The sequence below is a fragment of the Hippoglossus stenolepis genome, chromosome 16 (assembly GCF_022539355.2).
Source record: "Hippoglossus stenolepis isolate QCI-W04-F060 chromosome 16, HSTE1.2, whole genome shotgun sequence".
NCBI lineage: Eukaryota > Metazoa > Chordata > Actinopteri > Pleuronectiformes > Pleuronectidae > Hippoglossus > Hippoglossus stenolepis.
The window spans coordinates 11,253,078-11,270,306 of NC_061498.1; the positions used below are offsets into that span (position 1 = coordinate 11,253,078).

Consider the following 17,229-nt stretch of genomic DNA (forward strand, 5'->3'; position numbering starts at 1 on the left):
TCAAAGCCTGTTCTCCAGATAAAGGGGGAGACGCAGGGGAGGAGATGGAGAGAAAGCATCATCACAAGTCAGGCAGAAGTAAATAATTGATCAAATGTATCAGTGGAGTCACCATCACTAACAACCAAACCTAATGCCAAGATAAAAGCAACACATCACAACTACGAAGACTGATCAAACGCGGAGTCTGTCTCTGCCTCGTCTCTCTCTGGGCATAATCTGAGCCACATACAGGCCTTTATGCGGCTCAGATATACAGTACATCCAAACCTCCCTCTTATATTGATGGACTGCCAAAATGCAGTGTGCTGTTCTCGTTTCATCCTCCCTCTTATCATTTCAGAAAGACTTTTTCATTATCCATGACACGGTGAAGTTGATATGAAGTGCTACAGCAGTCAAACCTGAGAGGCCGCTCTTTACTGTAACTATGGCTGGATGGTAATACAAGGATTTGGCACCCGAGGCATCCAAATGTCAGATATGACGCAGTCACAAACACTTCCTGCATTGGGCTGTTTGAAGCGTTTCCCTGGTCCAGAGAAAAGCATCATTATGTGTTTCAGCACAGGGGATATAACAGAAAAACGTGTTTGTCGCTAATCGACCACGTTCCAGATTCCCCTTCATAATTTCATGTTTTATGAATATAAAGTAATCACAAAAGAGAAAAACACTGTCATTGGAAGTACAACCGAATTTTTCTTCATGTATAAATCTTTGATAACCAAAATACATAATCTATGCTACATCATTTTCAGGAAGAAAACACTGACTGATGTAAAGTACACAGAATATTTCTATTGATGTAGAATTCATACATAATATTTGTTGTAGTGTCTAAAATAAGCGCGGATAGGTTGAGATTGAATTTTATATCAACTATCAACTGAGATTTACATCTTTTCAAAAGGATAATCTCAATTGGAGGTCAACTGTGATTTCGGTTTGAGGAATAAATCAATGTTAAAATAATATGTTAATACCAACTTGTCTGACGTTAAAGAATGTATAATGGATTTCTCTGAGTTTGAACATTGTTGGAAACATTTTGAATAATGTAAGAACACAAGTCAAGAAAATATATAAACTGTATCTATTACTTTTTATGAATATCAATGAACAATTGTTAAATATCACATATTTAAACATTATTGGTGACTCCAGCTTGACCTTAGCTTAACACTTGAGCCTACATCTCAAAAAGGAATTGTGGGGGTGTATTGTATTTCTGCACCAATTTCCAAATGCAAAACATCTCACAGTTGTGTAGAGTTAAACAACAGAAGTTACTCCTGTGCACGCACTGAGTTTGTGTGCTGTCTGTAGTACCACTCCTTACCTGTGGTGGGGTCTGGTGGTCCAAACTCCAGAGGGTAGCGCAGCACATTGTAGTTGTTCCAGACGTACAGCTGGTTGTCCCGCGGGTTGTAGTCCACGGAGGAGATGTACTGATAGGGGTTGGGGAAGGCGATGTTGACGGGCTCTTCGCGGCCGTGGTTAGTGTTGTAGGCGTACATCACCAGGTCACCGCCCGCTTCGCTGTCATCGTCCTGGTAGACCGACCGCACCGCGTAAAGCACGCCGCAAGCCATGAAGGCGTTGGACGCCATCCTTTTGTCGAAGCTGGTCTCCCACGTGCCTTCGAAGCGCAGGGTGTAAGGGTTAACCTGGTGAGGAAGAGGAGATCGGAACTCAGCCGAGGCTTAAAGAACAAACGATTACACTGGGAGGGTTCTGGGGGAATTTCTCTTTTTTGTTTTTATTATCTTCGCCAAGGATGTTATGTTTTCTTCTGCATTTGAATATTATTTCACAGGACTATGCAAAAACTACATGATGGATTACCACTAAACTTGGTGGAAGCATGTGGTATAGGTCAGGAAAGAATCCATTACATTTTGGTGTGGGATCCGGATCGGAATTTATTTCACTTTGGGTGTTTTTCAACATTTTCGGTTTGCCATGTATATTAACATTTGATTTATTGAAATTCTTTTATTTCCAGTTCTTTATAGTTTGACGCTGACTATAAGCTTAACGGTGAAAAAAAAAAAAGAGATGAATTTCAGGATGAACAAAACTATACGTTCAAATTCAGCATCTATAAAGTCTCTAATATCATTATTCAAAAAAAGCACTGACTCGGCAAACTATTTCTCATGCTGCTCATGTTTACACGAGCTTACAGCAGCACAGATTTATAAGCACTTGTAAAAACATTTAAAAAGTAATTAAACCGTCAGCTTCGGAGAAGAGATTTTTTTTTCTCCCTGTAGTTACGCGATGTTGCATCTGTGTAATATACCTTCAAACTGTATGTTGAGGCATAACAGACCTCCAGATGTTTGCCGCTCTCCGAGTAAATAGGAAAAATAATAAAGCTCCCCAGAAACCAAACAATTCCTTAATGATGAAAGTGATCACTTTCTCGTTTATTACTTTGTCGCTCCGTTATGCTACAGTCTCATCGCTCATGCAGGGTTTTGATATTTTAGATGGATAGTTTCACTCGTGCAGTTTGAAAAACAATTTCCCTGTAAGGTCAAAGATAGCGATAATAAATGTGATGCGTCTCCAGGAACGAGACATTATTTCGAACTCTGTTTAAGTGGGAACGCGGTTGCAGTTTTGTTTGTTGAGAAACAAAGAACCAGCTTGTGTTAGAATATAAATATTCACATTTGGAGTTTGTGTGAGGAAGTACTGTGACCTAAGATCCCAAATTAAAACAATGTGTACATGTACAAGTAAGAAGGCAACCTAACAGAAAGAAAATGGTCATGTTGCCTCTACGCTCCATCACATTTAAAAAAACAAATCAAATATTTTCCTCACTAGAGAGGATTATTTTTTGATTATTATGGGATTTGAAATAAGGCCTAAAATTCGATTTCTATGCAAACCCGTTTTTTTCTGGTCAACGAGCTGTGTATCTCATTTGAAGGTGCACTTATGTGACCTGAACAGTAAGTCTTTCCTGAGTGACATATGACCTCTCATCTGGCGAGTTAAATGAGATTGTGTCTTAATCCACTCCTGCATTTACAATCCACATCTCATCCCCCGTCTGTGCAGCACTGCTCGCCCACCTGGCTGACCACAAGTCGACCGTTGTTGGACTCTGTGGCGTAGATCACCCAGAGGCCATTCTCATCCACAGCTAGGTCGATGTCCGACTTCCCTCCCCAGCGGTAGGGAGACGTGTCATGGTAGTTGGCGTTTGTGATAATGGCCTCGCCGCTCTTGATGCGCGTCCGTAAGTCATACTTGACTATGTTTCGTGTGCGCTCCTTGTTGTAAAATACCGCCCCATCATACACCACAAACCCTGTGCCGTCAACTCTGTTGGGCAACCTGTTGACAGAGAATCACATGAGTGGTGGAGAAATTCCTAGAAAACAAGTCAATTTATTTACTCTGCACGACACAATCCTACAAGACGAGCTCACGGTGAGGGAGCTGACACCACAGAGGAACCATTCTGTTATCCCCATCCATATCCACCTCAAAAGACAATAAATCAATACAGAAGAACAGATGCTATTTGATCATCCGGGACAGTGGGAGGCGCCCTCACTTGTAGGTGGTGGTGGCTCGGTTCTGTTTGAAGTCTTCCCAGGAGGCATACTCATACAGCATGTCGGTGCGATAGGGGGTCCAGGGCATGACGTACAGACGGTCCCCAGACTGCAGCGGGTCCTTGCACCACGCCCCTGCCTGGTGCTCTGCCTCCTGCAGGGAGCTGGCGGCCTGCACCCGCAGCAGCGTCCCCGGGCACACAAAGACTGGAGCAGAGGAGGGTTGTTGGCGCAGAGAGGAGGAGAAGGGGGGAAAAAGGAAGATATAGAAAATCAAAACAAAGCATTGTAAAAATTAAACATATCATGGGAACGGCAGGGGAGGGAGAAAAAGAAATAGGAAAAGGCCAAAGACCATGGGAGACAGAACAGGAGAGGGACGAGGAGGGGACAGAAAGAAGATGTGAGTAGATAGGAGTAAGTTAGGAATTGAAAAGGGAACAAAGAGTAGGGAAAGAATTGGACAGTGGGGAGGAGGGGGGAGTGAAGTGAGGTACATTATCAGATTTAAAGTGAAGGAACATATAAAAGCTCATTTGTAGAACATCAGCATTGTGGTCGGGAAAGCGTCTGGATATGATAAATGGGAGATTTCTGGCTGCCGCCACGGCTTAAATGTGGTTTCTAATCTAATTCATCTTGGCCTACTTTTTATTTGATTGTGCATTTTTTATTTCAAAGGGCTCTGCCTCTCTGCTATGCTGCTGGGTGGTTAAACAATAATTGTGGAGCTTGTTTTATTAGGACTCAAATTTGTCTCTCAGTCAAGAGTAATGCCTCCAAGAAAAAAAAGCATCCTGGGGTAAAGATGTGAGGTCGGCCAGGCGTCCCTGTCCGCCGCAACAGTAACTTGGCTCCATACACCCACACTCATACAGCAAACACAGACAAAAAAACAACAGCGAGACAGAGATAAAATTACACAAGACACCTCACACACACTACAGTATCCAAGCACACCCACACACTGGATGTCTGCGTTAGGCAGGTGGAGGTCATCCACTGGGGACGAGTGTAAATTGGCTGTTTGACGCTGTGTGTCCCTGCCTGAGTGCCCTGGGACTACTGGGCATGCCAGGTGATCTATGAGGAGAGCTGCTGGCATCCTCGCCACCTGACATCACAGGGGACCCGGCAACGGAGAGAGAGAGAGAGAGAGAGAGAGAGAGAGAGAGAGAGAGAGAGAGAGAGAGAGAGAGAGTTGGAGGCACTACAGAATAAAAACAGCTGAGGAGTCCCCACGTCTGTGCTGCCAATTTCTTTATGTGGCTCTCTGGCGTGGGGTTGCGACAGAACCAGGCACCTGCTGGTCACCCCATGAATGAACGCATATCTGAACTAATTGGACGCTGCAGGGGCCTTTGGACACAGATGACATACAACACACACGGATGCACCGACAGACACACATACGTACTGTACGAGGACACACATGCACACGCCAACATGCGTAATACATACACTGGCACACTGCGACTGTTAGAGTGATGGATCAGTCTAGACTCAAACTGTCTTGAATATTGCATGGAGTCTGGGGCGGGAGGAGAATCCAAATAGAGATGGCTGGAGTTACTTGAGGATTTTTGAAAATACAGCTTCGTCTTATTGCTCCTGTCGTGCTGTTGTTGATAGTGGCGGGTGATCAGTAGCGCCGGGCCACTTAGGAATTAGCCTGTTCTTTCTGCAGGGGTCCGACAGGGATTGCGACTGACAGCCAAATAGGAATCTAATCACGCTCAGGCATAAACAAACACTCTGGATACAGACTCTTCACAAGGAGGAGGCTTGTCAGGCTCCATTGTTGAACCGAAATGCTTACTCGAAAGCAGGGACGCCTGAGGTGTTTGCTTTGCAAATATGAACGTGGGTGACTGAAATATGCGGAATAATGTTCAGAGCAATGTTAAATGCAGCATTTTCATACAGCCGAACAATTTCTAGACTAACAACGTGCCAATTCTCCATCTCACCGCAATCACACGACATCTCTATCAATCCAGACGCAGCGTGAGCGCATCGCAAGCAAACGGAAGTTGTGCTCCAAAATATTTGAAGTAAAAGGCCATAACGGGCGAGGTATTATTAGAGCAGAAAAGCTACAGAGCGGGGGAAAAATAAAAACAACCGATAGAAGTAGGACACCGCCTCAAAAGTACAATGCTACTGTAAATAGAGAAGTAAACAGCATGCAGAAAGCGATGCAGCGTCCCTGACCCATAAACAAAGCCAGGAACACTCTGCCTCAAGGTAGAATAAAGGACAAAGAAACACAAACATGCAAGCCCCTTCTCTCCGGTTGTGATGACCTATACTAGAAAAGTATATTTACTCCTTTGATACTTTATGTATAGTCATTCACAACTGAAGGACAACACTAAATTACTCAGTACTAATATGCAAGCTAGCATCCAACCCATCTTCATTTAATTTCAGTACAATAGCAGACATGAAATGCATTTTGGTCATTTATCCGATAAAAATACTATCAAAAATATATAATTATATTATAAAGTTTTACTGAAGGCAAATCAGAGCTTGTGTGTTAGAGGTATGGCTCATTGGAGTGGAGGTAATTTCCCATAAAGAGGGTTATTGAAGGAAAGCTATATTATATAAGTGTTAGTTAAGTATATGCAATATATATATAAGTGTTATGTGCAGGTGTTATATTGCATGGATTTATATAGGTGATATAAGACAGGTTATGCTGTTGAATTCAAAGTATGCAGACATGGTATGAATCAGCTCGTCTTTATTCACTTGTACTGGTGCGACCTACGAAGCCAATATGACTTTTGACCTATGAACGGAAGAGAGCACATCCTCACCTCTGTAAATACAGGTTTAGTGATTTATGATTCAATACTGTATGAACATTTTATTAGCAGTTCTATTATTGGATACCAGCTTTAACCGTGATTAGTATTAATTTGGACTTCCATGACATTCATAACGATCGTGCACTAATTAAAGGTTGCAATAAGACGATGATATAAGAGCTTTGGGAGGCTGATCTCCTTAAATCCAGACTGACCACAACGTAAAGGACAGAGAATGCACTACAATCTATCATTACTCCGAAATAGTTGTCGTCTGCAATACAATTTTCTCTCAACACACTGTGTCCTCCACAGTGTCCGTCCCAAAATACTGTGACTCTGTTCATTATTGGGCCTAACCTTGCAGGCCTGTCCTAAATTGGTTGCAGCCTGTACTCTATTGGCCTCATCATCACAATGAAACCGCAGCGCGGCGTAGACTAACAGTCTGTCATCCTCCGCCATGTTCCTCTGTTCCCTCCTCTCCCATGTGAACCCTGTCGACAGCAGATCAGCGAGCCTTGGTTTATTCTAATGAACTGGTCGCTGGGTGGGCCCGGTGTCAAAGGGGCTCATCAAAGGCCTCCAGGCTGCCCACACAGGCCGTGAGGACACACACACACACACTCATACACACAAACGGCAAACAGAAACAGTGGCCACGCTTCACACCCTGCAAACCCTGCCTAGGGGGCTTCATTAACTTTGACCTGCGCTCCCCAGTCTCCCCGACTGCCTTCCTGTTTACCAGCATCTCTCTGCCTTTCCTTCGCTCGGCCTCCCTCTCTCTCTCTCCCCCTCTAACTGTGAGGGGTGATTGTAGCAGCGGGGAGCCAGAGCAGCCAAACCCTATAGCAGTGGAGTCTGTATGGTACAATAGGCTATTATGACCACAGTATGAATGAGGTATTAGGAATTAGGCATTAAGCATTAGGCGTAAATCTTGAGATTAGGCATTATCCAAGTCTGGCAAGAGCAGGTTAGCTGGAGTAAGAGCCATCTGGGATTATGTCAGATTGTTAGATTAATAGATTAATTCCTATTTGGGTGCGGATGGAAATCTTGTAGTCATGATCATCCGAGTGAAGTCGCTAAGCAGCACAGACACTTCCTTACCCTACAAACTAGCCAGATGGCTAATGAAATTTACCTTATCGGGGATTAAAACCCAGGCTGTAGCTATCATACTCCAGCATGCCAATTACTGCCACACATACGAGGAAATACGGCTGTAATAATTGGCTATTTATCTCCGTAATCCCTTTTCTCGGCACAGGTCAGCTGCTACTTGTCAATACGAGGCTGCAGTACAAAATGATGAAAGTGCCAGAACTTTCCCAGAATTGACAGTAAATATCTCCCATAAGTGTCGAGCAGCAATTTGTGATCGACTGGTAACGCAATTAAAAGTGAGCGCTGACAGCTTTAGGCTAAATTTAGACTTTTTCATTTCGGTTGTCTCCTATAATCCATGGTGTTCTCATGTTTGATGTGACAGCATCCTGGTGACGGTTAATGTTCGACTTTGATGATCTAAATACCCCCTGCCAAATGTTGGCAGCTGTTTCTAAAGTGCTGTCTTTGTGTTGTTTGTGTTGTGTCTTTTTTTTTCTTCTTAACTACAGGGATCTGAGAGCTCTGCTGGCCCAAGTCATTGCCCAGTCCGCAGTCATGGCCTGTTCACAGGACTGACTGCTGAGAGCATGCTGCTCTAATTGAATCCCACACCTGTTACTGGCAGGTGCAGCATGCAGGCAGCAGGGGGCAGAAAGGAGCGTGACATGGTACTCCTACGTCCATGCTGGACAGTTAATGGCCTTTAAGTGTGCAGTGAGTCTCTTGATGGTATGCTGATGTGCATTCAGAAGCCCATTTGTGTGTCTTGCACGTGTGCGTGTTTGTGTTTGTGTGTGTGTGTGTGTGGCTCAGAGAGTAAGAGAGGCAGAAAAAGAGAAGAAAGCGTGGAGGAGGATGTGAGCGGGTTCTATGTGCAAACAAGAAGAGAGAGAGGAGCGGAGTCAGAGTAAATAGGTTATTTCCTGTGAAATGAGAATTAGGAGTGAGTTAATCTGCTGAGGAGGGACATATAGTGACAGAGAGACGAAGAGAGAAAGACGGAGGGAGAAGGGAGGGGCTCCCATTGTGTTTCCGTTTCCTTTTAGACTACGAGGGGGTCAAGTCCTGGGAGTAAAAAATACAATACAGTACAAAGAGCTGTGCACAGACATATACATACAGACATACACCCTTAGGATACACACAAGCGCTCAGACAATGCACACAGACTGGCCAGACAGTGGAAGAGGCAGGTGTCAAACCGGCGCCTTTATCAACCCAAACATTCACCCCAGAGAAAACCCTTCACTGAGGCCAAAAGCAAAGTCTTATCTGCCTTGGAGTGAAGCTGACATTGAGTGACAGGAAAGTTGGTCTGGACATGGCTGCAGAGGCTACAGGCTGTCGATACAATAGATGGCAGGGGGTCATACCACACTGACTGTCTTAGCTTAGCCTGCCACCACCCTGCCTCCTCCCATCTCCCCCGAGGTGCCGTCCCTCCATCACGGCCCTGAAACCAGCTCCCGTGTTTTGTATTCATGGCCACCTGCTTCGCTCACCTCTCTGTGCTTTGGCTCTAAAAATGCAATGACTTCTGCGTGTACAGTCAATCCCCACCACTTTTCTCTATCTCCCCGAGCCACTGAATAGGGCGTCTATCTGTGCCGCCTCGGTCACATGACTGTGCTTGTGTGTGGTGGGTCATTCCTAATGAGGCGATGCTGCCTGACTCATCGTCTCTATAGCGACCGATCTCTCTCTCTCCCCCCCATTAGCGGCCATTCTTTGTGTTTTCCTGTCACACGATGCAGCGGCTTCTCGCTCATTCCTTCTCACTTTCCCAAATCACAGGTGGAGAGCAGTTTGTGTGAGTAATGGTTTTGTCCTTGCACCGTGCCCTCCTTTAAAAACACCAGGAACGTGCACAGTAGTCTACTGCTGCTTCCCTTTCTTGCCTCTTTCCCTTCAGAAGCAAACAAACCGGGGGTGAGAAAGACATGGCGGACACTCAGTCAGCAGTGATAAAAGGAACTATTGTGGTGATGTGGGTTTTCTACTCCCCTCGACTGTCAACGAAAAAGGGTGAGAATAGAAACGGAGAGTCATGGGGAGGAGGAGAGGTGGCTGACGCTGAGATGGTCTTAAAATAGCCTGACAGTAGGTAGGTAGGTAGGTGGGTAGGCTGACAGTGTTGGACATTCATTGCACAGGATCTGAACATTGTGACCGTCATCACCGCGCGTTGCACGTCATCCCAATCTGTCAATCAGCTGATCAATCAGAGAGGATTCATTTGATGGTCAAAGCACAAGTCTGGAGCGTTAACCATTAACAGAGAGTGAAGTGTGTTTAAGAGCAGTGAAGGGATGGATCACAGTGGGTAAGGGCAGGGGTGCAGACACAGGTAAGGGGTGCTCATTTTAGTGTTAGTGGGAGGAGGAGTAGTAAATAAGTATAACCAGTTGGGTGAGGTGGAAGCAGGAGGAGGGAGGATGAGGAGGAGGGTTTTGTTTGTTTCATTCCTATTCCACCGCAAGCGGGGAGAGTGAACTAAAATGGCGGCTTGCGGTGGGAGAAAAATGTGACACAATGATCGATGTCAAAGAAACGCCATGGACATGACAACAGACAAAGAGGCCCATAAACCAATTTGATGGCCACCTCCATAAGAGTTAATTCCTCCAATGTATGGATCCAGCCACGGGACTGGACGGGGAAATGGCCGAGGTTGAGACAGATGTGAGTCGGGGAGTCGGAGGGAGTTGGAGGAGGGCGGGGACCTGAGAGGGGGAGTTAAGGCTCATTGGGAAGCTAGCATTAATAGCTATGACTCCCAGCTTGACCTCTGATATGGGTCAGGTCTGTCTCTGCTCTTTAAGAAACTTGTGATTGAGGTGCCAGGCCACGCTGATTGGCGCTCTTATGGAGTGCTTGTGGCGGGGCCCTGCAGCATTGGAGAGGTCCTTACAAGGAGCCGGGGCGCCTATCCTCTCCTCCCCCTCCGCTGCCTCACCAAACACATGAGGGACTGGGGAGGGACTGACTGATGTGCACGGGTATAGGGGGGGGGCACAAGTTCACAGTGCATGTGGAATAAAGAAAATAGAGCGGTGGCATCGACAAATCGAGAGAGAAGGGGGAGTAAAGGAGAAGGGACGAGGAGAGAGAAAAGAGTAAAAGATGCTCAAAAAGAGCCTGCGGCTGCTTGTGATGGCCAGTTGTGATCTGAGAGATAAACCAATCAGAGAGAGGCAAGAGGAAGACAAGAAGAGAAAAGGAGGATGAGTAACAAAAAGGAGAGATAGGTAAGGGGACAGCTAGAGTTAAATGAAAGTGGGATTCATTGAAAAAGAGACAGAATGAGAGGAGGACACCAAAGCACCTGGAAATGGGATTCTGTAAAAATGATCCGAGAGCAACTTTGGCCAGTTACTTTTGTTATATCTCGACACAGTGCTTCTGCTTTGAGGATACAGCAACAAGAAACTCTGAATCAGTCCCGAGAAACTAAAACGGGAGCGGAGGAGATACAAGATGGAGAGAAGGAGCAGCTGTGTGATGTAAAGAGAGATAGATGAAGGATTTTGTTTTTCTTAGATCTGGGGAGACAAATAAATCGCAATTTATAAAATGAGTGGAACAACTCTGAAGGGATGTAAAGGGAGATGTAATTGTTAGGTGTGTGAGGCAACGGTGTGAAGGAGATGGGGTTTTGAAATGGATGGAGAAAAAAAAAGAAAATTTGCTATCCATGAGATGATATGGTGTCTGTGCTTTTGGGCTGAGATGTGCTACTTCACACGGGAAAAGAATGATGTTAATTTCTCGTTTATCTCTCATAGATACTTGACTGACCTCCCATGATGCCTTTTTGTGTGTCTGTGCAAGTGTTTGTGTGTGCGTGGTGTGTATGTGTGTGCGTGCGTGCAGGTCAGGCTGGTGTCATCAGAACCAAGGAGGAGATCTAGAAGGATTTTAGAGGTTTTGGTTATAAGTCAAAGAGAGATAGAAAGATAAGGGCAGAGGAGGCGATTAGAGATCGAGAAAGAAAAGGGAGGGATATCAACATCAAACATGACCACTACACAAGGTGCTGGGTTAGGAGGGGATATGGGGGGAGGAAGGGAGACAAGGGAGGAGGAGGAGAAGGAGGAGGAAGGGGCGAGCTGTGGTTGTTATGTTCATTGTGGTCTTTACCTTTTTGATCCACTTCTATTCAAGCATCGGAAAAAGGAGAAAGAAGGAGATAGAAAGATAAAGAGAAAGACAGTAAGGAAGAGAAAGAGAGAGAGAGAGAGCGAGAGAGGGAAAGTAAAGGGAATGAAAGAAAAACAGGTGCAGGAAAAAAGAGAAAATTGAGATTAAATAAAACGCTGTCCTTTCTCTTTCTCTCGTTTTTTTTTTAAGCAAGTTATCTGTCTGTGTTATGGTTGGCTACTCAGAGAAAGGATGGCTCAGATGGAAAATGAGGAGGGGAAAATGGCCTGACCTGGGTTTAAATCCATTTCCATTTCATTTCAGCGTTATCAATAATCCCCCAAACAACACAATCCACCCCCAACCACACACTCTCGACCCCACCTCCACCCCTCATATTGCCACATCCTTTCCCCCATCCCTCCCAATCTCCCGTGAGCCAAAAGTGCAGCCGCAGGAACCTGTTGGAGGAAGAAACCGAGGAGGAATATTGTTGTGCTGTGTCCTCTTCAGCTGTGGAGAGAGACAGAGAGTGGGAAAGGTGGAGGAGGAGATGGGGGATGGTAAATGGAAAGGTGGCGATGAGGATGTCTCTATCTTTGGCTGGTTGTCTTTAGAGGGATCGTTGTACCCCTCTCACTCCTGGTACGGTCTCTGTTGACATTAGAGCGGTCCCTCGATCTAAAGACAGCGGCGCTTTTGGCGTTGCTCAATTTACAGAGTCAGGACGCTCGCTATAGAAGCCAGTGAAAACACTCAACCCATCGACCGTCCAATCAATGGGTAGCTGCTGGCTTGCCTGACTGAGGCGGGCTCATCAAAGACGAGAGAACAAACAACAGGGGAAGGGGAGGGCTTGACAGAGTGGAACGCCTCATAAACACACAGAGTAACCGGGAGACATGGAGGGCGGGGGGGTAGTCTACAACTGGGCTCATCACACACAAATCAATAGGTTGGTGTGTTGTGTCACAACGAGGCCTCGGCCGACACGAGCAGGTAAGGCGCGGCTCCCTCGACATCAATGACGCCGTTCGGTGCCTGCTAGAGCTGCGGAGTCTGGGGAGGTCCACGGGCAGCTGGGGACTCGAGGAGGAGCGAGAAGGGATCTCAGCTCCGCCTTTTCCAATCGCAGGCACTGGCACATGCCTTTCCTCCTGAGTTTTTAGAGGCGCAAGTGGTGTGCGAGTGGATTGTCATGTCTCTCGGGACGAGACGTGTCAAAAGGCACTTGGCTGGTGGATCCCTGCTACGAGCGTGATTGTGGAGTATGTGTTGCGGGAAGTCTGATGTCCCCCGGGGAGCCCTGTGAAATAGTCACGACACCTCGTTGCGTTGCCCATAAAGAAAGAAAAAAGGTGAGAGAGAGAGAGAGAGAGAGAGAGAAATACAGATAGGGAGAGAGAGCAGTAAAGAGAGAAAAAGCGTGTAAAATAAAAATAAAAAAGGGAGCGACAGCAGCAGTAGTCCGTGTGGAGGATGGCCTTGCATCTTGGCAGCGGTACAGCAGAGGCAGCATTAGTATCAACAGCCACACTGATCATTTATCATCTAATGCCAAGATCAAAAAGGACAAACAACCTCCACGAAGACCGGGGGAATGGCGGCCATTTTCAGCCTAGAGGGGTAAACATGGCAAAGCTATGAAAGCGAGGCCTGTGAAGCTGGGGCAGGGGGCAAGAAAGCATTACATCCCCGCCACCAACCGCGAGTGCAATCATTAGCTCCAAGGTTAGGGGAGGGAGAGAGTGGCCAGAGAGCATCCAGAGCTTTCATCCTCGCTGCAACAACTGCAGGGGGTGCATGGGAAGACCAGAAATTCAGCCGAGCTTGAAGGCATTGAGGTTTTGTTTTTCTTCACGGAGGAATCTGACGGTGGAGCTCGTCCACTTCATGCAAGTCGGAGACTACATTCATCAAAGAGGGGTCTGCTAAATGTGATGCTGTAAATGGACCAGTGAGTATGTAAGCAGCATGAAGTGGTGAACAGCGAGAGAGAGAGAAAGAGAGAGAGAAAACTTCTTCGGTGCTGCAGGAAAGGAGAAGAAACAGGGGAGGTGGACGACCTCCGTTGACTCCCTTTCTTATGCTTTGGGTTGTCCTGAAAAATAAACGCTGAGCACAGACACACACAGCATCATCACACAAACTAGAGGACACACACACACATAGAGAGAGGAGAGACAGAAACTCATCAAAGTGTCATCACAGTGAAACAGGGGGTTAGTTTAAGGCCACCTTGGCTGTTTGTCTGATTCATTCAGCATTTCTCTTTCAGGGCCCTTTTGAGAAATAAGCCACTGCCCTCTCTCCCCTTAATCACTGCTCAGCGCTCTCTACAACCCTATCAATTACTCCCACACTAATGAGTACAGCTAGAAACACACACACACACACACACACACACACACACACACACACACACACACACACACACACACACACACACACACACACACACACACACACACACACACACACACACACGGTTGGAGCACTGCAGGACAACTTTGCCTCCTCTGTCTCTTTCGCGCCGCTGAGAGATAGCGCGTCCTCTCCATCTTCTTCCGTCCTCTCCTCCCCCCCTGCTCTGTTTTCTCTTTCTCTCACTTCACATTTTTCACGGTGGAGTCATCCCTTTCCACGGCCTGAGCAAAGCCGCCTGCTTCTCATTCACCAAACATTTATGAGCCCGACGTCTAATGGTGCCCCTATACATATTAATAGAATTTCATTTTCAGCTACATCAAAGTGTTTCCTCTCCTCCCTTGAAAACTTGTCATATTACAATGCCATTATTCCTTCTACTGACAAACTCTTCCCGACAAGTCAACTATCATTTCCAGCGGCTTTGTGTCCAAAAAGCAATGTCTTGTAATGAATAAGCAGTGCCGAATACATTTGTGAGGAAGAATCCATTTCATAAAGTGAAACAGTGGCAGATTCGAAAAAAAAAAAAAACGAGGGTAAAAGAAGAGAATATGCAGATACCTAAGAGGATCTGTAGAATCTCTAGTGTGCGACCTGAGCCTGCACTTTTAAAGCCAGGTCTCCAGCTACCTGCACTGTGCATATTAACAAGATAAATCACAGCTGATGAAATAGCAGGGGCTCAACACTAGGTCTAATGGCTCTGGCATGGCTAACAGGGATGGCCCCAGTGAGTAGCATTAAGGATCAATAATGATGTAGCACGGTGTCCTGAAGGGGGAGGGTGGACAGGTAGGGTTCTTGGCGTATATCTGTGTTCAAACTGCAGTGTTGGCTCTCCTCTGCATGAAGTACATGCTGCTGCTGTGTGCACGGATCTGTGATGTCTTAATGGAATCCAGCAGCCTAAAACAGACTGTGACAGTGTGAAATGCGAGTTCAGTTGAGCCGTTTTGTCTTGCTCTGTTCCGGCTGGCAAAAACAATGCTATGTGGCGCGGAGGCCTCGCAGGGCTTTTTGGCTCAATGAGATATGATTTGACTTGTTGGCGGATGTTGAATTTTGCCAAGGCGATCCCACGCGCTGCAACACACGCACATTCTGGACCCTTGTCTGAGCTCAGCTGACAGGAGGCTTGTGTGTGTGTGTGTGTGTGTGTTGTGTGTCAGCTCGGCTCCAGCTGTCACCTCGCTGTTTCAGGTGACTGGTAACATGGCATCTGTGTGACACGCACATAGAGGACCCCCCCCCTCAGATGTAAACATCACACACAACCATCAACATGGCTGCCACACCACCTCAGCTGCTATGACACAACAACCTTTACAGATCTGCTTTCTTTTGTTCCCCCCCCCTTTTGTGGAGACAAGAGACGACAAACGCGCGGCGGCCTCGGATGATGCCAGCGTGCCCAGCGTTCCCAGCCAGACGTGAACGATGGGGCATTACCAGAGCGATTAGCAGCAGCAAATTCAATTAATCTTGACAAATCTCTGCTGAGGCAGAACTGAAGAGAGCGATGCGCCCCCCTCTCCTGGTAATTAAAAGTGGCCGAGTTGAGTGGCGTGCGGTGAGACTGTGTCTAGGTTTGGGGATGAACAGTTGCAGCGCTGAGTCTGAATGTGTCAGGTCATATTTAGTTTGTCAGACGAGCACAAACATTTAGAGCAGCCGCGGAGTGGGTTGTGTGCGTACGCGTGCGAGCAACACTTGTTTCTATCGCTCTGTGCGCGCGAGCGTGTGCGATGAGTGTAGCGTAATCGGGCTTCTCCAGTGGAGGAGGGTGGCAGAGGACAGGGGTAATTGGCTCTTCTTTGTCACTTCAGACAGGTGGGACTTTTCATCATAGGGGGATCAGCTTCCAATTTTCTAAGCCGGGCCATACTTCAGACGCAATCAACAAAGTTTTTTTTTTTTCTCCTTTTTTTTTTTCACGCGGGGAGGAAAAATGCAAGTCAGCAGCTATTTAATCATCCCTTCTGATTGCCTTGTGGAGAGAGAGCAAGCTCCCTCGTGCAGTCAGACGGAAAAAGACAAGGTTAGAATGCATGAGGAGAAGACGACAGGAAAAACTAAGCGATGCCACCTTGACCCCCCATGGATATTATAGGACACCGAGCTACAGCACAGGAGTAGGAAAGGATTAACAAACAGAAATACTCTACAGGAGAGGGGAAGTGTGACCGCAGCTAACGTTGACTGAAAGGCAGGTTAACAGAGGAAGAGGACACTCGAGAAGAATACTTGTTGCCACTTGGAGGGCTGTGAAGAAAAGATTCACACCAAAGAATAAGCCGCAAAGGCACGATACCCAGCTAACTTCTTATCTGTGACTGCGGCTGCAACCTGACTCCACACAGTCTCTCAAAAGGTAAACTGAGCGCACAGAACCACTGAGCAGAGGAAGGGCGAGGACTGAAAGAGGTGCTCTGAAGTCCCTGAGTTTCTCTGAGCGTCCACAGCAGAGCAGAACGGCTGGATGTTTGAATATTCGCCGCATCTGGAAAAGAAAAAAAACAACAGAGACAGCAGAGGAGACACAACAGAATGATAAGATGTGGCAGATTGATGGACAGAGTAAAAATAGAAGAATAATGAGAGAAACAGGGCAACGCATGAAGATTAAAGACCTCGGAGTACAGACGGGAAGTGAGAGAGAGAGAAAGGCAGGAGAGAGAAAAAGAGGAGTTAAGATGGATGAAAAGAGGTGATATTGACTGTTAGATAATAAACAGAGGGAGGATGAGTAAGAGACCTCCGAGAGAAGGGATGAAGAGGAAGAGGAAGTGAGCAAAGGAGGTTAGCGGCTTGGCGTGGACTCGACCCCGTGGCTCGCCACATCTGCTCCTGAGGAAAAAGCAGAGAGAATCACCCCATACTCCCATAACTCTAAACTAAACAGCTCCAGCACCCCAAGAAGACCCCCATCCCCCAGTCCCCCACAACCCTAAACACCCTCATATGCCCCTTCCTGCAACCCAGTTCTGCCTCCTCCTGGTGGAGGGGAGCACCACTGCCCCTCCTTTCCAACCAAGTGCTCCTGCACGGTGAGGGGATCAATGCTGAGAGTAATAATACATGAGAGGGAGGAGGGGAGGCTGAGCTGAGATTTTCACATGAGCGAGGATCAACACATCACCATA

General features: G+C 46.6%; 1 protein-coding gene across 2 annotated transcripts in view; it reads right to left on the bottom strand.

The window, feature by feature from the left end:
- The window catches only part of adgrl1a (adhesion G protein-coupled receptor L1a), a 91,446-nt gene that overhangs the window by 18,625 nt on the left and 55,592 nt on the right, over positions 1 to 17,229 (bottom strand). The window contains exons 5-8 of one of the 2 annotated variants that reach the window (XM_047343776.1): positions 11,657 to 11,671; positions 3,581 to 3,788; positions 3,093 to 3,357; positions 1,343 to 1,670 (exon numbers count right to left, since the gene is read on the bottom strand). In XM_047343776.1, the coding sequence (XP_047199732.1) occupies positions 1,343 to 1,670; positions 3,093 to 3,357; positions 3,581 to 3,788; positions 11,657 to 11,671 (816 nt within the window). The remainder of the gene's footprint in view (positions 1 to 1,342; positions 1,671 to 3,092; positions 3,358 to 3,580; positions 3,789 to 11,656; positions 11,672 to 17,229) is intronic. The other variant, XM_035180668.2, reaches the window with a different exon arrangement.